The following is a 26,011-nucleotide window of genomic DNA, read 5'->3' as shown; positions in this document are numbered from 1 at the left end:
CAGTACAAAGCATGTACACCATTATCATTCATATCACATCATATATTTCCTTATCTGAGTCAGCTGAGCCGTATCTGGCCGTGCAACACTCAGTGTCACATACTGTATGCAGTATTATTTTAAGCAACACATTAAGTTGAGAAAACACTCGAGTCAAATGTAATTAAAGTCAGATTGTGTCTTAAACGGGGCAGTGAAATCATAAACCTGTTAATGTACGCATTCAAACACTTTTTCTGTTAGCAGCTGTATTCACCTTGCAGGTGCAGCTCTGTGGCTTTGATCCTGGATAAAGTGTTTAAGTCATGGATGTTTAAAGTTGAACTTCTTCATATTTGACTAATATTAAAGTTCACTTTTCATTCAGGAAGTATGACGCGCTGCGGTGTCAGTACGCTTCTCCATGTTTGTGATTAGTCGAATGCTCCAGATACCACCCCTTTCATGTGAACGTGCACCTAACTAGATAGGACACGGCTGGCTTGAGCGATCCACTTGATAACCCGCGTCGTAGGACCGCTTAGCGAGAGCGTGTATGTTTTGGATTAGGCCAACCGGCTAACTCAAACATATCCAGGTTATGTTGAACCAGCTTCGTAGTACAGGCCTCAGGTCTTTGAATGAGTGTGTTGGTCTGTGTCTGCTGGATTTGCAACAGTTTGTCAATCCATTAACACTTTCAGAAGGTGATAATATGTCAGTGTTACCTTTACAGCCATGTAGGGAAACGGGGGGGAAAAGCAATGGATGCAGGTGAATGAAAGCACTATTATTAAATCAACCTGATCTCACCAGAATGCGTGACTCCACCACGACTCCTTAACACCGCATTGCGTGATGGAGTCACGAACTTTATTACATTTACGTGTCTGCACCACGCAAACAACCCCAATGTAAAGTGAATGAGGCTCCTTTGTCGTGGTGCACACACGCATTTCTACCACATCCTGCAGTGAGCTTTTATTCTATAAAACGTTTTTAAAATCTACTTTATAGCTTGTAGTAACTCACGGGAGGCTTATTTTATTTTATTTGTATTCATAATCATTTTTTTTTCGTCAGAATGTATTATGGTGCATTAGTTACGAATTTTTGTTCTCAAAAAACAGTGCATTGTGTGTAATACAACTGTGATTTTTATTACATTAGTTCGTTTTTAAGGAAGGCCAGAGCTTCAGCTGTGTCAAATAGATTGTTCCCTTTAGTTAACGTTTTTTAAAAGAACATTATATTCCGATTTGATCATGTCCCCTTTATTGTATTACGGAGAGCAATGTGAGCGTCCATTCCCATTGGATAACGGAGGATTTTACACCCGAAGTAAGCATTCTCTTTACTGTCGATTGATTTTACAGTGATATCTGCAATACTGATCAATTTAAAAACACCAGATTATGCTTGTTGATTACACAACATTGATTGGTTTAAATTGTGTACAATGCTTTTGTAATTTTCCCCTTCGATTCGGAGAAACAAATATTTGTTCAGTTTAGGATGGCCGAAGACACTACACTACCCAGAATCCTCAGCTATCGTTTGGGACTACACCATGTGGTTTGTCCTCAAGCTCTGTGATTGGATGTTGGATGTTGAAGTTTACGCTGAGTGACAAACAGCATTTTGGAATGGAATGAAACCCCAATCGACGGCACACTATTCAAAACAGGAATCGAACGTCTCCTCCCCCCCCCCCTTAGGTCACAGGCTCCTCCAACAGTGCAACACAATAAAACAGATAAACAGAAAAAATAGTGCAAGTCAATACAAAAAGAAAAATAGTAAAATAGTAAAAAGTGAAATAGTGCAATAAGAGTCTATACAAGTGATTGAAATATATGATATATTAGACAAATCATTTCTAAGTAGCAGCCAGATGAATGATATGGATGTTATTTCAAAGTTCAGGTGTTTAATAGTCTTATGGCCTGTGGGATGAAACTGTCCCTGAGTCTGGTGGTTTTAGTCCGGATAAGATAAGATGGTACTTTATTGATCCCAATTTGGGACATTGTTTTTGTTGCAGCAGCATAAAAGACAAGGCATTTTACAATAAAACAAAACCACAAATAAATAAGAATAGAAAGAAAAGAAAAGAAAACAGAAAATATACGTGTTGAAATAGAAAACATACATTATATATGCAAATATACATATTCAAAAATATATGACAATGGAATATGGAATATCAAATATTGAACAGATTATATATGTGTAAAATGTACAGCGAGGTTGTATTAGAGAAACTATGGAGCAGAGAGTTCTCTTCCAGCCTGAGGTGATTTATTGCAGTGGGCAGGAATGTGTTCCTGTATCGGTCCTTGTGACAGCGGAGCTGCAGCAGTCTGTTGGAGAAGGAGCTCCGTTGACTGTCCAGCTGCAGGTGGAGAGGATGGGTGGGTTATCCATCATGGACAACAGCCTGTTCAGTGTCCTCCTCTCCACCACAGCTTCAAAGGGGTCCAGCTTGATGCCGATGACAGACCCAGCTTTCCGGATCACTTTATTGATCCTGCTGGTGTCACCGGCTCTGATGCTGCCCCCCCCAGCAGACCGCAGCAAAGAAGAGTGCACTGGCCACAACAGACTAGAAGATCTCCAGCATCTTGCTGCACACGTGGAAGGATCTCAGCTTCCTCAGAAAATAGAGTCTGCTCATCCCCTTCTTGTACACAGCGTCAGTGTTGATCCTCCAGTTCAGCCCATAAGTGCACTCCCAGGTACTGTAGTCCTCCACAACAGCCACATCCTCTCCTAGAATGCGGCTGTTGTCCCAGATGGCAGCAGACAGAACAGTTTGTGGCTGGGGTGATGGGGGTCTTTTATAATCCTGAGGGCTTTCTTTAAGGTTAACCTGGTATTTTTACTCCACTACATTTATTTTAGTTACTTTACAGATTCTGATTAATGATGTGAAATATAAACAACCCTTAAAGCAGACTTTAGTTACACCAGAGTAAAATTCAGGGAAGGTGATTGTCAAGTGCCAACAATCAGGAGAGATATTTGATTGGAGGACTGGCTTATCTAAAGCCAGTTGAGTAGCACTTGAAATGTTTTGGCTCTATGAAACCTGATGTACTTTATGATTCCGTTTTCTTCAAGGTTGTATTTTGTTGGTCGAACGCACTTATTGTAAGTCGCTTTGGATAAAAGCGTCAGCTAAATGCAATGTAATGTAATGATTGTTGGTGCTTGAGAAGACTAAATATGTATCTGCAGATCCCTATAAAGTATATACATTAATCGTTATTCTCTACAAAACTGTATATAATTGCTATTTTGGACATCCCTTTTCAAGATTTCAATATTACTCTAAACGTGTAATAACGTGCTTTAACCAGTAGGTGGTTTGGGTTAAAAATCTGTCAAGTTTACTGTGTTAACATAAAATATACTGCCGTTTCTGGTTTAGTTTACGACGGATATATTTAGTTACTGTTTTGATATTTGTAACACAAAAGCGATGGAAAAAACCCACAGCAACACAGAAAAGATGGTCTTAACATGAACCAGCGGTTTAATAGTTAATAAAAAACAATATCAAAACAAATTACTACTAACTTTATTGTGAAATTAAAACAGAACGGTAAAAGAATAGTTTCCCGTCTATTCTGAGCCCGATCTCTGTAGATAAATACAAATAAAGAGCTACAGATATAGATGTGTAATATGTAATGCAGCCAAACCATTTATTACAATGCATTCATGTGATGACTTTCAAAAGAGTAAAGCAAGCACTGCTGAATAAAGTATGATTTATCTTTTACGAAACGTTTTTTTTCATATGGAATGCAGTTGGAGGTCAACCAATCACAGAGCTTGAGGCAACGCGGAACAATAGCTGAGGATTCTGGGTAGTGTAGTGTCTTCGGCCATCCTAAACTGAACAAATATTTGTTTCTCCGAATCGAAGGGGAAAATTACAAAAGCATTGTACACAATTTAAACCAATCAATGTTGTGTAATCAACAAGCATAATCTGGTGTTTTTAAGTTGATCAGTATTGCAGATATCACTGTAAAATCAATCGACAGTAAAGAGAATGCTTACTTCCGGGTGTAAAATCCTCCGTTATCCAATGGGAATGGACGCTCACATTGCTCTCCGTAATACAATAAAGGGGACATGATCAAATCGGAATATAATGTTCTTTTAAAAAACGTTAACTAAAGGGAACAATCTATTGGACACAGCTGAAGCTCTGGCCTTCCTTAAAAACGAACTAATGTAATAAAAATCACAGTTGTATTACACACAATGCACTGTTTTTTGAGAACAAAAATTCGTAACTAATGCACCATAATACATTCTGACGAAAAATAAAAATGATTATGAATACAAATAAAATAAAAGAAGCCTCCCGTGAGTTACTACAAGCTATAAAGTAGATTTTAAAAACGTTTTATAGAATAAAAGCTCACTGCAGGATGTGGTAGAAATGCGTGTGTGCACCACGACAAAGGAGCCTCATTCACTTTACATTGGGGTTGTTTGCGTGGTGCAGACACATAAATGTAACAAAGTTCGTGACTCCATCACGCAATGCGGTGTTACGGAGTCGTGTGAGATCAGGTTGTATTAAATATATAATTTAATACACTTTTTTTTAACTTAAGGAAATAAAACCTACTAGTCTTCCAATGTCAATTTCCTTTTTAGCTTATTAGATAGATGAGGTGAGGTTAACACTTGAGGTCATCTGAAAACTATTTGCTGTAACTTCACTGGTTCAGTCTTTATCAGATCATTGCAAGACATAATTTAACGTTTCATAACCTGCATTGGTGCCTTTATTTAGAATTGCGTGTTACATCAGATATCCTCCTTTTTTTCCCCGGAAATTATATTCTCAATCCCAAATTCATGATAAAAAAATATGGCATGTGGATAAGGATTATAAGAACACATGAAGGTACTTTAAATACTAATAGTAGTCTGTGGTTTTGCGTCACTACATATGTCAAACAATCTCAATAAACGGGAGAGGCAGGGTCTTGGAAGAAGACAAGAGCAACTTGAATTGTTAAATTAAAATGTATGAAATCTTTCCAAATCCATCAGGAAAAACAACTTGACTGAAAAAAAAACACGTTTCACAAATTAATTACAATGTCAAACTGGTCGATGTTGTGCTGAACAAAGAGGGAACATTTTAGGTTTTAAGAAAAGGGGGGTTTCCAAAACATGTTCTGGTTTCTATATTAAATTAACGCAACGTGATTGGAAAAATAATGAGCAATTTCTTCCATAAACAGACCATTCGGTAGTCAGGGTGATTCAGAACAGAGCAAAAGTATAACACGGATGAAAGTTTACAAAATGTGTTTTTTCATTTCATTGATTCCTGCTCTCCAACAAATGCTCATAAATTGAAATGTTGAAATAAAACTATCTCCAAAGCTCAACATTGATGTAAAGGAGGATTACCAGCTTAAATAATTGTTTTTGTTTACTCAAGAGTATTTAAGCACGGATTTTCCCATTTTTTTTGTTTTAATTTATGGAGTTGGAGTCTTCTCCCACTTTTATTTGTGGTTCTGAATTTATGCACCATATTAGCCAGGCATACATTTTTGTGACCTAGTTTCCATGAGTGTATGCCAGGGTGTGTAGCCAGTACTGTAGAATTGTAAGGATAGTCTATACCAAAAGGAAATAAACATTTTATGAATGTTTCCTCCTCTGGCACCAAGCAGCACCTGGTTTTATTGAGTGATTATTTCCCTGAATATACTTTAGTTACATCCAAATACAACAGTGTGAATTTGTCTAGGAATACATGTCTGAAATCAGCAGTCCTTATCTTCCCACTTGAGTAAACTAATGCTTTGTTATAAATGCAGAAAGGTTTACTCTCAGCATTAGAAAAATCAACACCTGTGTTGTTTACAAACCTTTTCAGAACTCACTTTTTTAAAGAGCACAGATTCCTCCCCACTTAGTCGGGTGAGTTGACAGGTGAATGTAATCACCAAGCTGATTCCACCCAACACACATGTGCGTTTAACCAACAGGGAAAACAAGTCCCCTGTTGAAAATGATACTACTTAGTAGTAATGTTTTATCAGCAAAAAGTAACATTTACTTCGATCTGCTAAAAAACAAAGGCTACAGTATAATGTCATTGCTCATGCATTAAAGTTAAAAAGGTGGAGCTAGGTGTTAACCTTTTTAAAAACACAGATAGCAGAGTGCAGTACTCAATTTTTTTTATTAATTGCTAAGGATTTATGTACATTAAGATCTGCTACACAAAATAAAGAAACTCTGGACTTACAATTTAGCAATTGCCATAAATAAATCAAACTTTGTTCATAGTTAAAATGTTTAATAAGCAATATAACTGCAAAACAACCGGTTAAAAGAAAAGTCAAAAAAGTACAATGAGGCAGAGCCCAATAAAGAAGCATTCAACATGAACATGATGCCTTGTCCTTTGAAAAGCACAGGTAAAGTTCAGGCCTTGTGATGAACATTTTAAATTAAACTTGTGTGTCCAGAATTCATTTGACAGAGCAGGACTAATGAGAAAATCATGGCCAGGATCATCAAAATGCCAAATCCAAACGCAATGCCCATGAGGGTTTCTGATAATCTGTCCAACCACGTAAAAATGTACGTCATACACGGTGTCGCAAAGATCTTACGTGCTTCCAAAACAGTGCAGTTTCTGGAGGCTTCTGTGCAGTTACAAGAGTCTGGCACCATTGTGGCGTTTCCCCAATCAAGATGTCCAACGAAGAAACCACAACAGAAACCGGTCCTTTCCACATCCTGAAAGGCAAGCTGAACATCTTCAGGCTGTTCGCTGAGCGGTAGCAGATCTTTCATGTGTTTCTTCACAATCTCCTGGGAAGATGCAGTTCTCGATATGGCTCCCAACACTCCCACAGACAACAGCATGAGGAACATCACCAGCAGGCTCATGAAGAAAATGGCTAGCAGGCAGCGGCTCTCTTGAAGAACTCCACAGCAGCCCAGGAAGCCAAAAGCCATGGTCATGGCACCGGCAAAAATCAGGAGGTTTACGGCTGGGAGAAGCTCATCTGTGATCTGGAAGTCTGCTTTGTTGATCCTGACATATGCAGAGAAACTGAGAATACCAATTCCTCCCACGAAAAACCATAAGTTGAAGTTGAAGAGAAGGTATTTGACGAGCTTGCTGACTGCCATTGTGCCAGGAGGTTCAACTCAACCATGAGGCTTAATGAGAGTCTCCCTGCAGCTGGGATCTGCTGCTTAAATAGGGGTGGGAACCTTTGACTCTTTGTTAGGGGCGTGTTCAGGTTGTTGGGGATCACCTTGTTGAAGCAGAGAACATAGAAAACTGACCGGTGGAGTTAAGAAAATATGTCCTCCCAATTATTCAAGCTATCCAATCACAGAACCTACTGGTGCTATCACACTAACACTTAGGGAGACTGTTGTTACTCAAACAATGTCATGGCATGGAGGGACAGGAAATCATTCAAATCTAACAAATAAATATAAGAAAATATCTAGATCCAAAGGTTATTTTCCTTTGAATATGTATTACTTTTCATGTGGCCATTACTTTAAAAAAACAAACAAGAATGAAAGTAAAAAGATTAAAGGTGGGGTACGTAATTTATTTCAGAAACGGTTTTTGTTATATTCCATGGAATGCTCTTAACATCCCGATAGTAATGAATATATTAAATGCTTTGACAATAAATACATTAAAAAAATTCTGGTCCTCGTCCTTCAGCCCAGCAGCAGCCTGGTCCTCATCCTTCAGCCCAGCAGCAGCCTGGTCCTGGTCCTTCAGCCCAGCAGCAGCCTGGTCCTCGTCCTTCAGCCCAGCAGCAGCCTGGTCCTCGTCCTTCAGCCCAGCAGCAGCCTGATCCTCGTCTTTCAGCCCAGCAGCAGCCTGGTCCTCGTCCTTCAGCCCAGCAGCAGCCTGGTCCTCGTCTTTCAGCCCAGCAGCAGCCTGGTCCTGGTCCTTCAGCCCAGCAGCAGCCTGGTCCTCGTCTTTCAGCCCAGCAGCAGCCTGGTCCTCGTCCTTCAGCCCAGCAGCAGCCTGGTCCTCGTCTTTCAGCCCAGCAGCAGCCTGGTCCTGGTCCTTCAGCCCAGCAGCAGCAGCCTGGTCCTCGTCCTTCAGCCAAGCAGCAGCCTGGTCTTCGTCTTTCAGCCCAGCAGCAGCCTAGTCCTCGTCCTTCAGCAGCCTGGTCCTGGTCCTCATCCAGCAGCCCAGCAGCAGCCTGATCGTCGTCCTGCCAGCAAGGATCTCCCTCTCGCTGATGATCAACAACCTTCAACTCCTGAAGACGACTCTCCATCCCGGTCAGGTGAGGGTAGATTAACCATTCACAGTGATGTAGAGAGTGAGTACAGTTCTGACAGTGAAAACGAAAATGAGCAATCATATGAGAGTGCGAGCGAAAGCCCAAGCTCTGATTCCAGCCCTGTCAGCCTTACAGCTGGTCAGCGAGTCAGCATGCCCCTCTACTCGCCCCCTGAGAGTAACTCGGGGTCCTTCTCACCAACTCCGGAATATCCAGACCCCCCGAGGGAGGCTCAGGGGGAAGTCCCGTCTGAGGTCTCAAAAAAGAGACCTGCAAGTAGAAACTTGAACTTAAATGAAAAACGGGCAAATGTAAATAAATCACCATAGTTCATGTTATAAACCAATATGAGCTTCTTAAATGTCGCTACCTGGAATACACGTGGTGTTCAGTCTAAAAGACTTTCGAGAAAGGAAAATTCAATATTTATTAAACACTAATTATTACTTCCTCTTTACACGAGAACTTAGACTGAATACCACCAGTGATGTTGATGTGTGTAAAATGTGGCATAAAGGAAAAAGTATTATATCCATCTGAGAGAATAGAGCTGACGGAGTTGGCATTTCCTTCAAAGATAAAGACATAACTATTATTAGAAGAAGGGACATAATCCCAGGATCTTTTTTTATAGCAAGGGCGGATATTAGGTGGGGATTTTAATACAGTAACAGAATACATAGATAAGAATGTGATATAGATAATTACAGACATTTAACTATAATGAATACTGATTATAAGATACTAGCAAAAATAATAATGAATAGATGAACAGATATACTAGATCAAATAATAGATAAAGAGCAAACATGTGCCATAAAAGGTCCCCTTATGTGGGACAACTTATCAACAAATTAAGAAGAAGAAAAACCCTGGACACATTTTGAGTCTGTGACCGCATTGAGTCTCACTGGAACATAGACCTGCTCTCTGTTTATGTTATTTACATATTTATGCATTGTGTGTATTATTAATGTAACTTGTGTATATTATGTACTGCCCAAAAAATTTAAAATAAAGTTTAAAGAAAAAAAAGAGGGACAAGAAATCATTCAAATGTAACAAATAAATATACAGGAAAATATATAAATCCAAAGGTTTTTTCCTTTGAATATTTATTACTTTTCATGTGGCCATTACTTAAAAAAAAATAAGAATGAAAGTAAAAAGATTAAGCATTTTATAATGGTAAAAGTAAATAAAGTGTGTTTGGGTTCAAAGACACCTGAGGTCTAAAATCGTAAACCGTTTAAAAACTCAAACAGATTAAAATATATGTTTAACTGGAACAGACATAATGTATTGTTTTTTTGCAGCAGATGGGAACTGTCTATAGTTCAAAATCATGTTGATGAACAATCATAAAGTTGGTAAAAGTTGAGAAATCAGTGTATCCTGGAGCCCAAACAAAGGAGGAACAGTGTTTAGGATGCACATGTATCTAACAAGCAAAGAAGACTTATGCTTCTTGTGTTTTTTGTGCTTTAGACAATTGCTTCAAAGCAACAATGCTTATTATCAGTGGTGGTGATGGCGTAGTGATTCATTTTTTGCATACAAAATTGTAAAGAAATGCACTCTGTTTTTAACACCCCTTACTTTAGATCTGTGCTGTTAATATCTTGCCTTCAAGTTTTCTGTTGTTTTGTTTCCTTTAATTTATGTGAGGCCCTTTCTTGGCAAGATAAATTGTTACATTTAGTTTTGTCTAATCTTATTCACACACACACTCAATTATCTCACTTTCTTTAGACTTTAATGTCGATTAACATATAAAGAATTGACCTTTTTCAATTATTGATATAATCTGCACTGGGTACTTCAAACTACGGCCTGTCTGAGCTTTGAACACAATGGCTGCTATTGCTGATTTATTGTCATTTAAATGTGTTGTGAATGCTGATTAATTTAAGGGTAAACAACACTATACTGGAGGTGGAGCTAGGTTTGACCTTTTTTAAATATTCAGTTAGTTAAGGGCAGTACATACAAAACAGTATTAATTTGTGAGGATTTACACAAGAATTGCTACACAAATGAAGAAACCTACAATTTATCAACTTACATTTAATAAAACAGCTTTTTCCACGGTTAACATTTTTATTAGAATTAGAAACAGGGTCATTACTAGGTAGGTTTACACGTACGAGGAATTTGACTTGGTGTTGTGGTGCATACATAAAAGTAAAGCAAGAATTAAAAACACAGGTAGAGAACTAGAAAAATATTAAAAAGAATTAACCAAAAAAGCTGCAAAAAACTGGTTAAATACAATTATTGAAAAACGGTTTGAAAAAAATTAAATGTAGAATGAGGCAGAGCCCAGTAGAAAAGCATTCAACACGAACAGGATGCTTTGTCCTTTGATAAACACAGGTAAAGTTCCGTTGTGATGAACACTTTAGAAAGAAAGAAAGAAGCTTTTCTTTCCATCACGCAGCTGACAGAACAGGATCGATGAGAAAATCATGCCCAGGATCATCAAGATTCCAAATCCAGACGCAATGCCCATGAGGGTTACTGATACCCTGTCCAACCACGTCATATAGTACGTCATACACGGTGTCGCATAGATAATACGTTCTTCCATAACAGTGCAGTTTCTGGTGAAGTCTCTGCAGTTACAAGAGGGCGGCACCGCTTTGGCATTTCCCCAATCATGATGTCCACCGAAGAAACCGCAACAGAACCCGGTCCCCTCCACAATCTGAAACGACACCTGAAAATCTTGCGGCTGTTCGCTGAGCGGTAGCAGATCTTTCATGTGTTCCTTCAACATCTCCTGGGCAGATGCGGTTCTCGATATGGCTCCCAACACTCCCACAGACAACAGCATGAGGAACATAACCAGCAGGCCCTTGAATAAAATGGCCAGCAGACAGCGGCTCTCTTGAAGAGCTCCACAGCAGCCCAGGAAGCCAAAAGCCATGGTCATGGCACCGACAAAAATCATGAGGTTTACGGCTGGGAGAAGCTCATCTGTGATCTGGAAGGCTGCTTTGTTGATCCTGACAAGTGCAGAGAAACTGAGAATACCAATTCCTCCCACGAAAAACCATAAATTGAAGTTGAAGAGAAGGTATTTGACGAGCTTGCTGACTGCCATTGTGCCAGGAGGTTCAACTCAACCATGAGGCTTAATGAGAGTCTCCCTGCAGCTGGGATCTGCTGCTTAAATAGGGGTGGGAACCTTTGACTCTTTGTTGGGTTGTTGAGGATCTCCTTGTTGAAAGTAGAGAACAAAGAAAACCTCAGTTTTCAAACTATCCAATCACAGCACCTCCTGGTGCTATCACATCATCCTTTAGGGAGACTGTTGTTACTAAAACAATGGCATGGAGGAAAAAAAAAATCTTTGAAATATAACAAATAATGATTAGAAAATATCTTAATCTGATATTTTCTTTCCTATGAATTTGTATTACTTTTCATGTGTCTTTTACTAAAAAGTACGGAAGAAGTAAGACTCAGCATGTGTTATGATATTAAACAAAGAAAATCACTTTCATATGTTATTACATTACATTACATGTCATTTGTTAGACGCTTTTATCCAAAGCGACTTACATACTCAATACTGTGGGCAATCCCCACAGGAGCCATTTGGGGTGAAGTGTCTTGCCCAGGGACACAACGACATGCTGACTGCAGTGGGGTTTGAACCTGTGCTCCCCTGATCCGAAACCAACGCACAACCCACTGCGCCCCCCCCCCCCATGTACAGTGGGGCAAAAGGGTATTTAGTCAGCCACCAATTGTGCAAGTTCTCCCACTTAAAAAGATGAGAGAGGCCTGTAATTTTCATCCTAGGTATACCTCAACTATGAGAGACAAAATGAGAAAAAAAAAATCCAGAAAATCACATTGTCAGATTTTTAAAGAATGTATTTGTAAATTATGGTGGAAAATAAGTATTTGGTCAATAACAAAAGTTCATCTCAATACTTTGTTATATACCCTTTGTTGGCAATGACAGAGGTCAAACGTTTCCTGTAAGTCTTCACAAGGTTTTCACACACTGTTGCTGGTATTTTGGCCCATTCCTCCATGCAGATCTCCTCTAGAGCAGTGATGTTTTGGGGCTGTCGCTAGGCAACACGGACTTTCAACTCCCTCCAACGATTTCTATGGGGCTGAGATCTGGAGACTGGCTAGGCCACTCCAGGACCTTGAAATGCTTCTTACGAAGCCACTCCTTCGTTGCCCGGGCAGTGTGTTTGGGATCATTGTCATGCTGAAAGACCCAGCCACGTTTCATCTTCAATGCCCTTGCTGATGGAAGGAGGTTGTCACTCAAAATCTCACGATACATGGCCCCATTCATTCTTTCCTTTACACGGATCAGTCGTCCTGGTCCCTTTGTAGAAAAACAGCCCCAAAGCATGATGTTTCCACCCCCATGTTTCACAGTAGGTATGGTGTTCTTTGGATGCAACTTAGCATTCTTTCTCCTCCAAACACGTCTAGTTTTTACCAAAAAGTTCTATTTTGGTTTCATCTGACCATATGACATTCTCCCAATCCTCTTCTGGATCATCTAAATGCTCTCTAGCAAACTTCAGGCCTGGACATGTACTGGCTTAAGCAGGGGGACACGTCTGGCACTGCAGGATTTGAGTCCCTGGTGGCGTAGTGTGTTACTGATGGTAGCCTTTGTTACTTTGGTCCCAGCTCTCTGCAGGTCATTGACTAGGTCCCCCCGTGTGGTTCTGGGATTTTTGCTCACCGTTCTTGTGATCATTTTGACCCCACGAGGTGAGATCTTGCGTCCCAGATCGAGGGAGATTATCAGTGGTCTTGTATGTCTTCCATTTTCTAATAATTGCTTCCACAGTTGATTTCTTCACACCAAGCTGCTTGCAGATTCAGTCTTCCCAGCCTGGTGCAGTTCTACAATTTTGTTTCTGGTGTCCTTTGACAGCTCTTTGGTCTTGGCCATAGTGGAGTTTGTAGGTGACCAAATACTTATTTTACCGAGGAATTTACCAATTAATTCATTAAAAATCCTACAATGTGATTTCCTGGATTCTTTCCCCCCATTCTGTCTCTCATAGTTGAAGTGTACCTAGGATGAAAATTACAGGCCTCTCTCATCTTTTTAAGTGGGAGAACTTGCAAAATTGGTGGCTGACTAAATACTTTTTTGCCCCACTGTATGTTATGTATTTGATACGAGCAAAGCATGACAACAAATATTTTATCTACAAAATGTATGTATTGTATGCAGTTATCCGGTTACATACAGTATGTCTGAGTTCAAATGGCTAACTTCTTACACATCGCTTAAAACTCAAGCAGATTAAAATCTATGTTTAACTGAAACAGTCATGTTTGCTGTATTGTTTTGAAGCAGAAATGTCTTTCAGTTTAGAATCATGTCTATGAACAATTATCATGAAGTTGAAAAATCAGTGTATCCTTGAGCCCAAACAAAACAGAACTGTGTTTTGGTGCAATCTTCTCGGACAATGAAACAACACAGACTTATCATGTTCTTTGTGTTTTTTTAACTTTAGAAATTGGCTTCATATAAACTATGCTCATCACTGTTTGTGATTTGGTGACGCCTTTTTGCGACCATTGTTCTAAAGAAATGAAATGTGCTCTGTTATTATACCCCTTACTTTACCACCCAGTGCTTGTTTAAACTACAGCCAGTCTGAAGCTTGAAAAGCTTTGGACAAGAACACATCACACACAAACATTGAGCCAATATTCACACCCAAATCTCACCACGGTTGGAGCCAGGGTTTGAACTTCTCCCTTAAGCTCTTAATACAACTCTTCAAGTCACTTGTTGTGTGCACTCCTGTAACACCATGAATGCATTGTGCCATTATCTATAAAATATATTGTGTAACCCCCTCTATAATGTCCAGACTTGTAACAGGGCTTTATTTTTGATTGTTGAAAAACTATAAACTCAAACTACATTATGTTAAAGCCACTTCTGCTCCTACTGTAGACGTGTATGTCATTAAGTTCGTTTTTTCTCGTATTCTTTTATGTATTACGCAGAGTAAAGCAGTGTTAGTAAACAGTGTTCATTTCTTAAATATATTTTAATATACAGTGTCTTTTAAACTCTAAAACCATATTTGGTGGTTGTTGCAACAATGGAAAAATACCCTTGAATACACTGGAAACGAAAGCCAGGTGTAAGTGGGATTTCTTTCACATTGGGAAAGAGGTTTGAGTAGAAGAAAGCCTGATCAGAAGGTAGTAACCTTCTGATACTGGTTTAATGTTAACTCTGGTCCAATCTTTAGAGTAATGTTCTTGAGTACCTAAAATACTTCCTGTCCTCTCATAAAAAAATCCTACGATGAAAACAAAAATAGGATGTCATTTATTGTCTACATCTAATTGTAATTATTGAATACAATGTAGACTTAGAAATCTCCTTTGGATGTGTATCTTGTAAACTATAGGTTGGTTAAGTAAACTTGTAAAATGTTCTAAAAACATGACGTATAGAATGTAAACATAAAGAAAAGTTCCCTGTTAAGGGAGTAGATCAGATCTGGTGACTCACTCGCTGTCAACAAAACACAGACGTAAGTCCAGTTTATGACCTTGACTCACGCGTGCATCTCATAAAGCAGCAACAAACTAAGATCGTTTGAAAAAGAGAAGCTTTCCTGTTTATGAACTCACATAATTGTCTAACAAACAGACTTTCTGCTCTCCGACAGAGCAGCTTGGATCTGTATTTAGCAGAACCCCACAGGCTTCCTGCTCTGCATCATCCAAGCTGAAGTTTTATTTTATGACAAACTGTCACTGGAGCATATTAAGATTGACTCCTGCTGTAGCTGTGTTTTGAATAGAAAGAAACAACACCGCCTGGGTATCTGAGGGGTCCCAGCTCAACACAGCACCACCTGATGATTGACAGGTAAACACAGAGTCTATCTCTCTAATGAAGTGTTCAAATGAACTGCTGATGGACAGTAAATATATACGGATATAGATTTCTCCATGTAAAACATAATAAGCGTATCCTCAGTAATCACTGACACATTCAGTATGAGAAATAGATTGATTACTCCCTTAATGAAAGAGCGATGACATTGCTATTTAGGGATGCTACTGATTTAACAACATGCAGCAGCAGTAATTTTCCTTCCAAATGTTTTTGATTACTTTGGAAATGGTATGGAAATTAGATGCGAGGGAAATCGAAACCCATATGCTAGTCCATCGCTTAGATTTAGCAAGCTTGTATTAATGCAATGCATTTCATTAGTGTACTGAAGAGTGCACGTATGAGCTAATGACTGTGGAAATACTTCAGGATAGACACAGAGTTTGTTAAAGGATCTCCTTCCTGTCGTCGGTTTTGCTCATATGATGCAATATATTGAAACTTTAAGACTTGTGATCGAGTCATAATGAAGCTGCCGTGGATCAGGATGAATCCAGAGAAAGCGGCAAGTGAATACCCTGAACACCATTGGGGGGCATGCTGGAGACTTTTACATAAAAAGCACCCCCTGTGGACTTAAAACGGTTCCCATTGACTGTTGTTTTATCATCGTAGAGCTGACGGTGCTTTGTTTCAATATGAATGGGTAGCTTCAGGCTGGTCACTGATGTGTTTCCCCGTTCTTTTGTTTTGTCAATGGTGTAATTGGTCTTTTCACACATCAGTCTGATTTACAGTTGGGTGTAACCACTAGATCGCATCACATTTTGAGAATCTCAGGAACTCATTGAGAAGCCTAACAACCATTTGTGGTCCAAGCTAGTATAACTATTGTTAATAACTTTTTGCAGATATAGATTTTGGTTTCCATATCGTTGTTGACACGAACAAACAGTTGTGTAGCTAATTTACTGAATACTCTATAGGAAAATAAGTGAGGTCAAACATGTGTTGAGCGCCTCTCTTTACTGCAGTAAAATAACAGGAACAAACTCTTCATCTCTTCACCTTTCTTTTACACTTTACATTTGTACCACAGTATTTTACAAAAAAAACCTGACATGCTGTTTAAAGGAATGGTATGCTCATGACACTCATTTTTTAAAAATTATCATCCGATAAAACAGACCAGTCTCTGCCAGTCTCTCTTTTTTTTTTTTTAATCCGATGACATTATCAGTGATTTTAAACTGATTATATACCGAAATAACATCAACACTGTGGGCGCCGCCATTTCCCGGACGTGACGTAATCCATGCGTTTGGTTTTCGAAGACACGTTGATCTCCATGTTATTTACTGTAGTTTCTCTCTTCAAATATGCCTCACTGTATCGCGAAATATTGCCATAATTCGGATAGGAACAATCCACGGAATGCTCGGTTCCATCTGTTGCCAAAAGGTAAGCATAAGAAGTACATTCGGAGGCAGTGGCTAGCGAAATGTGGCCGGCCCGAACCGAGAGATTTACAGGCTCATGTATGCAGCGAACATTTCACATTTCCGGACGACTACTCTGAGAGTATGATCAAACATAACATGGGATTTAAAGAACAACCATTACTCAATGGAGATGCAGTACCATCGGTCTTTCTGGTGTCATCACCGACCAGGACACCAGTTCGGCCAGTAGAGAAATCGCCCTCTGCAAGTGTGAAGCGACGGAGGAGCAGAAGTAGTGCTCGGAGTAAGAATAAGGTATGTTATAGCGCATTTCCATTGCAGCGGCTAGCCCCGTTTTAACGTCCAGGCCAGGACAGTTTTTGGTGGCCTTTCCATATAGCGTAGTACCGGCTAGTGTGTATTTCCCCCCAGTTTTTCCGGCTCTATAAAATCGTGATTCTATGGCCAGGGACAACGAAGCTGAGTATGCTAAACTAGAGAGGGAATCGCTAGCAAGGGTGGTACTACATGCATACATATAGTATCTTATATAATCTTCCCATTATACACACATGCATTTCCAAACATTTGGACTACCTATGTTGCAAATGTATTATCTTTTCAATTTACACACGGCATCTATTGCACGTCTGTCCGTCCTGGGAGAGGGATCCCTACTCTGTTGCTCTCCCTGAGGTTTCTCCCATGTTCCCTTTAAACTGGGGGTTTTCTTGTACGATGTGAGGGTCTACGGACAGAGGGTGTCGTATTGTCATACTAATATGTATGGCTGAATTCCCCCATCCAATCTCTTCACATTGGTCAAAACTTGTTCCTCTGCTGACGAGTTCGAACTGAAATACTCCGTGTGTTGACAAAGTGAACGCATGGATGACGTCACGACCATCACGTGACTACTGAAAATGGCAAACATGGCGGCGGCCAGACGGAATATACAGGTCTTGATAAAAAAGAGCTATAAAATCATTATTTACCGGGGAATATCGCTGATTTCTTCAGGGTATGGTTTAAACATAACGTTTCACTAAATACTGAAGTTTTGATTAATTATCTAATGAGTGGACCATTCCTTTAAGACAACCAAAATGTCACACTGAACAATCTCCATATTTGCCTAATTGTCATTGCTCTGGAAATATGATGGGACATTTATGGACCATTTTGCACATGGTTTATTTACATGCTGAGGTTCAAGGTAATAACATTTCCTATTGCTTATATCACTCATTGTCATGTTTTAGTTGTTGTTCGGAGATTGTGGAATGGAAAAGGCTTGCCTGCACCTCCACGTTCATAATGGCTGCGGCTTTGATATTTATCAGTAATGTGTCTTTTTGGCTTGTAAACAGTAACACAAACACAGAGATGATTTGTTTTTTCACATCTTTTGGTTCATCTGACAAATGAGAGCCTCTGAATACAATGGAAAAATAGCAGCTAACTTTGTGTGACTCTCCATCAACCTTTTGTCTGAATCACTCTCGAATGTTATCTCTCAATGACCCGTCATTAAATCTTCATTAATCTCTTTATTTGTATTCATATCCCTCATCCTTCTTACTTTGATAAATAAAATATGTATAACTATGAGCATGTTGTGAAATATTGATTTCATGTGAATAATACACATAGGATAATGCTGTTTGAATAATTCAGAACCTATTGAAATGAACGTTAATTCCCATTGTTTAATTCAGTTGAAAAAGGAAAAGAAGGAAAGCTGAATGCTATTGATGGCATTTCATGTTCATGAATGTTGCGATAATATTGATTATTGCAACTTCTATAGGATGCGATCATCTAATGTTAATGGCAGCCGTATTTTGAAATGTTGGAATAGATGGTTTGGTATCAAGCTTAAATCCTTCACTACTCGTTAACATGTTTACTGCTGAATTTCAGTACTCATTTAAAAAGATGCGTCAGTAGAGTAAAAGGTTTTCCATATGCTGTGTATTGCTAAGCAAAATAGAGGATCTGGACGACAGCCATTCAGACCTAAGCTTCAGGCACTATTGAATTGACCTGAAATGTACAAAGACTTAAGAAACGACACAAAGATGGTTTCCAATGAGTTCCTGAATACACCAGACGACCAACTAAACGGCTGGAACTCCCGTGCTAGACGCATCTGCTAATCACACAAATTAGCACCAGAACAAAGGAAAGCTGTGGCTGACGGGAATGTGATGTGTGTTTTTAGGTATTCACAAAAAAAGTGAATGGACAGACACAATCTATGAATAGCTATGCAGTAAAAGTCAGAGAATCACAAGAGATATTACAGTCCACCCTGAGTGAACTGTAATATCTCACTCTAGCCTTTGCTAATGGTTGTGTCAATCCATCCAAAACTTGCCAAGAAATGTCATAAAATAATGAACATCTTGAGTTGGTGAAGAGGGAAATGTAAGGGATACAGCGTAGTTCAGTTAATACATCCTCTGCAAGCCACACATCTTTGGAACAAAATCTTGGCAATCCATATGCTAGTTTTTGGAATATTTTGGTTTGCAAAGAAAATAGGAACTGGCAAACAGACACATAGCCACACTACTGGCATGGCTGAAACACATTATTTCATATGTTCAATCACTTTTTTAAATAGTGCTGCTTTATTTATTTTACACCAAGGTGTACTACTTTTTTATTTTGTATTAATCTTAATAATGTGTGCCTACATTTGTATTTAATGTACATCTATTATTTTTTCTTTCACCTGTTTTCTGCCTTTTGTCTGTACCTTGCTGCTGTGAAGCCATAACCTTTCCCCAATGTGGGATGAATACAGGTTTTCTGATTCGGACACGACAGTATGCGTATTTACTCAGTTGTCTACTGTTACTAATGAAAGAAATATGACCTGCCCTAACAGAATTCTATTTATGTGAAGGTCATCAAGACTGACACCAGAGCAGGTAGGTTGTAATGTGGTTTTGGGGTGTTTTCTGTGTTTGTGGCAGGAGCAGTGGCTCACCTGTGAGTTGAACCTTAGCTGGCAAACGCTGCAGGAGACATGCCTTCTCTTTACGGTGGGAGGGAGGCCGAGGGTGTGATGGAGGACAGCTTTCTGCACAGGGTCCATCTGCAGGAGGGAGACACAGAGAGAGAGGCTAATTAAAACAGTTGTCAACTGACCTGTAAATCTCCACTCGATCGATCACTCGGCTGTAAAGAGGAAAGATGCTGCCTGGAACGTCATAGAACGCCGGCAATTCATCTTTTGCTTCAACAGGTGATTTCTGTCTCTGACATTGACAAAGACATAATCTGGAAGTAATTCAATATTTGGTTACTAAAGGCATTCTCTCTATCAGTGTTTAACTTTAAGGGACCTTAATGTAATGGCCATAAGCAAAATCCCTCAAGTGAGCACATTACTTTACACCGCAGGCATTTTTGCATCTCTTTATTATCAGCAATTCCCCAGAAAAGACCAAAAAACATTGATATATTCAACAAGTTCTGTCTGTGTGACCACAGTTGGCTAATGCCTTAATGTTATAGTATTATATTGTTGTCCCCAAAAAACGTAAACACATAACGAGCTGTTCTTGCATTTGTTGAAATACATATTAGTCAGTGATGACAAATATTCTGCCTAAAACTCAATAATAATCTAAGCAATGTAAAAGGATACCACATGCAAACGGCTGACATCTTTGTCCATGGCAGACGTTTTTTGACTATAAATAAGGTACAAATAGGGTTCAAAGCCTCACTAGATCCAAGGAGAATAAGTTCTTCAACTCCCTTTTCCACTTGACATAAGTGCCACAAGGTTTGTATCATGCCTAGCAATTGACATATTTTTCTTATGAGAAAGAGCTAGGAACAAATTGTAGATAGACCAACAATCTGTAGTCCCATCTGAAGGAAATGAATTCATTGTTTCTTTTGCAGTGAAGACATACTGTGCCTGATGCTGCGACTGGCAGACAGCCCAGCTCTATGTCGAGGGGCACAAACCATATCAAGCTGTTGCTTCGCTGAAAATACCTGTTGGCAAGATAAATTGCTTGCGTCTCACACATAAAAAACGCTATTACTATAGTTGTTTTAAGTAAGCAGTTAAATCCTTTAATTTCTCCTATGTATAAATGAATGTGATGAATGGCTCTGGCCTGTGTCATGCATACTCTCATCACTGTGGTATTAGTTGCACATTTTGGCACTGTTACAATGCAATATGTGCTTGTAAGGTTGATCACAGTGTAATATGACCTACTCTATGTATAATACTGTTTTGGTCCATCTCTATGATATGCATGTCTCGGTCACAGCTTCCCATTGAAGTCATACATCGCTTTACTTTTATTTTTTTGTTTCAGCATTATAAGTTTACATAATATCTTTCCCTTTTTCTGTTATGGTACACCATTCAGATGTATTAATAATACATGTTTGGTGCCCTAAAACAGTGGTTCCCAACCTGGGGGGCGCGACCCCCTTGGAGGGGCGCCAAAGATCGCAGGGGGGGCGCCAGACCTGATGATTTGAGGCCAAATATCATATTTAGACTTTTTTTTAATTTTATTATTTTTAATTTTTTTTTTTTAAATATAATTGTAAAGCAATACATGATTGTAACTAAAAGCCTTGTCTCTACATTACAATAAAATATAAAAAATAATTGATGAATTAATTTGAATAACAATTCAAGTTAGTATTAAAGGCATAAAAACACTAGAATAGAAATGTATAATTCTTTCTTTAATAGAAATGTTTCTTCTGCCCGTAAAGTGTCCAAACCGGGCTTTTCTGGATAAGCGCATTTTTAAAACAGTCATTGTCCATGCCGGTTTCAGTTGGATTATTTGTCACAGTTGCTCCGATCAGATCGGTCTCCTCCATTTTGTAGATTATTTACGACTTTTGAATCCACATAAACACATCGCCAAAATCCGGCTTGTTTTCCAAATAGTTTAATCCCTTTGTGAATTGTTTCCACTTGCGCCGTCCTTTAATTTCTTCATACAGCGGGAATCCAAATGAATTAATCCTGAGTCCAATAACCATCAAAGTCACTCCAATAGGGCTCCTTTTAAATCCAGGCTGAAGACTTTTCTTTTTGTCGCTGCTTTTAATTGAACTCTTCATATCTTAGACTGCACTTTAACTTTTATCCATGTATTTTTCTTTTTCTGTTTATTTTATTAGCTTTTATTTTTAATGACTGATTTTAAATGCCATTTTCTTAATGTCTTTCGTTTTTTGTAAAGCACAATTGCCTTGTGTTGAAAAGTGCTATATAAATAAACTTGCCTTGCCTTAATTACGCTTTCATCCTCCTTTAACAAAATACTTCACCTTCATCTAGTTTGTGACAGTAGTTGTAGGCGGGGGGGGGGGGGGCGCAACTTCCAACAGGAGTCATTTGGGGGGGCTCTTGGGGAAAAAGGAGGTTGGGAACCACTGCCCTAAAGCAACTGACTTTACAAAATGTGTTGTGCTTTTGTTTGCTGATTTCCTAAAGCAATTTAAATTCACCTAAATTCACACATAATCTCCACATTCATGTTTTGGGCTAACAAGGAGTGTGCACGCTCCTGCTCTGCTGCACGCTGCTTGTCTGGTTGGTATCTGCCTCCCTGTGTGTGGTGACAGGGCTTTGGGGAATGAACAAACACATCCGCCTTGCAGAGAAAGTGTCTCAATAGGCCCCACTTGGCTGCAAAAGGAGAAAAGGTGCCAGCAGTGTGTGTGAGGATTAATCCACCATGACAATTGTGCTGCAGAAGGTAGGCACTATGCTGTCACTTTCTGTGGACGTGGTTAGGCTGAACTGCGGCTCTTTCTTAACTATTTGCCGTTTTCAAAGTACTTATATGCAGAGGTTGAAAAAGTTTTCTGAGAAATTGACCTTTGGAAAACAATTTTGTTCTACTAGCAGTAGGTATGAAGGTTTCATTTACCCTTATGCTTTATGTATATGATACATCCATTTTGTTTATTGATATTATATCATTGACATGATAATACTGATCATCTGATAATTGTCTTATTTCCTATTTTTATTCATCCATATTTTACATTATTTGAATTGCCAACAATCCTTTTAAAATTAATTTATTTTTATGTTTTTATTATACAAAAACATGCTTTGAATGACCTTTATTTGTTTCAAAGAATCACAGAGTTATTTGTGTATTGGATACGCCTGTAAAGTCTAATGCAATGCATTATGGGTACAGTAAATCCTTTTTTATTAAAGTCAAATGTTTAAAAGGGAGGTAGTTTCAAATATGGTGATGTTTGAGGTTGTTGTTGCTGGTCTTTATTGGAAATTGTTCCGGATATTTGGATTTTCAACGACATTACCCTGGAGCAGGCATGGAAATCCGGCAAACAATTGTTGAAGACTGACGCAGGAAGGCGAGTAATCAGGTGCAGGTGACAGGGATGGCTGGAACGCTACAGCAGCTTGGAGACATTGACAATCTGGCAAAGACTGGCTGTATTCACACTGTGACGGGCTGAATGAGGAGCAGCTGGGCAGGCAGGGGACTGAGTCAAGTGATTTCTAGAGGAGGTAAACTTACGAGGTCGACTAAAGGGTATGTGACGTAAAGACATGGAACGGAATATTCCAGGAAAGTCAGAGTTTGAAAAGAGAAGAAAGAGGTTGAAGAGTGGGAACAGGGAAGCCTTGAACACGTCGCTATGACAGAAGCTCTGCTCTACGGACGGCCTCCCACATCCCTCCAGGCCGGTCAGGGGGCCACCAAGAAGTTGGACACAGGATGACTTGTCTTAGAGGGACTGAATGGTAGATAGTTTAATGAGACAGAGGTTCAAACCTATAGCATTCAGCCCATACATTGCTGACTGTCAGATAGCTTGTTTCAGAAAGTCATATACATTTCCTGATTCAGCCCTGCCAAATATGACTTCAGCAAGGTGTAGATGGGGTTTCCTGAACTTCAACTAGCTGACCGTTCTTTATACTCATGTGGTCCTGAATTTGATATCAGAAATAATGCCAAAAGGTGCAATAAATGCACATTACTCATGATTTTTAACTGAGCAACAGAGTCAAAATCTATGAATGTAGTGTACACTACACATTTTGTATCCTTTTCATCCGTATGCCGTGTCTCCAATAAAGTGAGCTGTAACTGTGGGATCTTAAATGGTTGCAATTATACAGATTGAATTCAATCAATCGTTTCTGGCAGAATGAATGCACTTGCTTTTAGACATGTAATCAAAATCTGGCTACAATAAAATGTTCCCCTCACAGCTAAACAATTACAGCAATTGAGTTGTCAGTGAAGTGAGGGAGTCTCACATGAATCACTCACAGAGCATATGTTCACAGACAATACTCAGTGATACTCCATTGTGACACTTAACATAAAATGTGTTGTGAGGAATGGCATTTTGCTTCAGCTATGCAGCACATTTATATTTCTGATAGGATTGTATCCACAGAGTGTGCTTCGTGTAACCCGGAAAAAAGGTGCTGGTCTCCAGGGAAACTATAAGTTATTTAAGATAAAAATTATCAAACTGCTACAACCAGGACAGATGCTACATGCTAATGCTATTAGCTAATATATTAGATAGAATCGGAGGGATGAAACCCCTCTATAATGGTCACACATGCAGAGCACACAGCACACACAGCGACATTTGGCCTCTGCATTTAACCCATCCTAGTACCAGGAGTCTAGCACTCGGAGCAGTGGGCAGCTATTGTACAGCGCCCGGGGAGTGAGGGGGGAAGGGGGATGTCTGGTGCCTTGCCCAGAGGGCACCACGGCAGGGCCCAGGAGGTGAACTGGGACCTCTCCAAGTCGTAGTCCACACTCCATATTTAGGTCTGTTCGGGGACTTGAACCGGCGACCCTACGGCTCACTGTCCAAGCCCCTATTGACTGTGCTTACAGGATGTTGTAAGTGATGTGATTTTTTAAAAAGCTTACCTTACCAAATGTTTCTATATTATATGATATCAATGACTCTGAAATTAATGTTTTAATTGTCATATATTGAAAGAATGATAATTTGTTCTGTCGCTTTTTAGCATTGTGTAGCTCCTTGTGGTCTTATTTGCCAACGTTTCTTAATATAACCTATCTCTCATAGGAATACACACACATAACCACACACTGCATTTCTTTATATCTGTTAGTAAATGTTAAATGGTCAATCAATGGTCTGATCAAACCAATGCACTATACCAGCTCAGCACCAAACATCACCAGTTAGCAACTAATCATAGTGGGACACTTTGCAGCTAAATTCCAGATATTTCACTTAGGAATAGTTTTATACTAAAACAGAGACACAATTAGAATGGCTATTGGTCTTATCATTAGTAGAAACACACATTTAAATGGATGCTAATTAGGCTACTTGATCTGTAATTTCGGTAATTGTTGCCAACACGTGACATATATCGGCTTCAAAAAGGTGATAATATATTCAGTTTAGGGCATTTCCCACTGCGTGTGGGTGGCCAAAAAACTCAACCAATACAGATAAAGGGAAGAAACAAGTCTGATTTGCTCTTTATATGTATTCCCATATGATGGATAATGCACTTCAGAGACCACTACTGGATGATGCAGGTGGAGAAAAGGGCATCTCAGGTCCTTTTACCTTACTGCTTAAGCGCAATTTGCAGTTATTCTGAATTGTAGCTCTCATGAATGTCGAGAGATAATAAAAGCTGTAACTGCTTTACCAGTCTTTAAAAGGTAGGATGATATAAAACACTTAACAGTTGGGGAAACACATTTGATACATTATAATTTCCTGAAAATGTGTCCTAAAATGAAACATCTATATTATACAGGAGAGCATTTAAAAGCAGCTAATGTCAGGGAGTAACCTTGCTGTGCACACTCAGCCTTATGAAACAGGCTGCATTGAATGTGTAGGCAATGTCAAAGAGGTAGAAGCAATAGCACCCACTTCCTCTATTGAAATGCACATAATGATATTCAGTGAAATGTGCAGCTTTTCACAAAACACTGAAAACGCTGCATTACAATATCAGAGCGGGGACTTTCCTCTGCCTTTGCCCTGACACACTGTGTTGCTGTCGTTATGCAACAGTCTACCTTTGTACTGTAAATCTCGCCCAAGTTTTTGGGATGGGAGTAGAGGATGACACATGGGGCTGGCGAGGCTCGCAGGCAAAGGGAAAAACACTACAGCAGAGAAGCAGACGCACTGCAGCCTGCTGGGAAAGCTCTGGAAAGCGAACGCCAGTTAAAAACATCTGGGCCACGAGAGAACGGATGACCTCTTCTTAGAAGCACGCACTAGGCGAGAAGCATGTTATTTCTCCTTCACTGTGACTCATGCTGTGAAATGGATCTGTGGTGTCGACGCCACAAGCAATGGCACAATCTTGCACAGTG

General features: G+C 39.4%; 1 protein-coding gene and 1 pseudogene across 2 annotated transcripts in view; both read right to left on the bottom strand.

Annotated features, from left to right (window-relative positions):
• znf385d (zinc finger protein 385D) overlaps nt 1-26,011 on the bottom strand; it is a 100,052-nt gene that overhangs the window by 28,284 nt on the left and 45,757 nt on the right. For both annotated transcript variants that reach the window (XM_034101773.1, XM_034101774.1), the window contains exon 3: nt 19,615-19,722. In XM_034101773.1, coding sequence (XP_033957664.1) covers nt 19,615-19,722 — 108 coding nt within the window. The remainder of the gene's footprint in view (nt 1-19,614; nt 19,723-26,011) is intronic.
• On the bottom strand, nt 6,203-7,202 carry LOC117460393 (tetraspanin-8 pseudogene; annotated as a pseudogene).

Source organism: Pseudochaenichthys georgianus, chromosome 16, assembly GCF_902827115.2.
Source record: "Pseudochaenichthys georgianus chromosome 16, fPseGeo1.2, whole genome shotgun sequence".
Classification (NCBI taxonomy): domain Eukaryota; kingdom Metazoa; phylum Chordata; class Actinopteri; order Perciformes; family Channichthyidae; genus Pseudochaenichthys; species Pseudochaenichthys georgianus.
The sequence above is the reverse complement of the archived record's forward strand: the minus strand, read 5'-3'. Positions and strand labels throughout refer to the sequence as shown.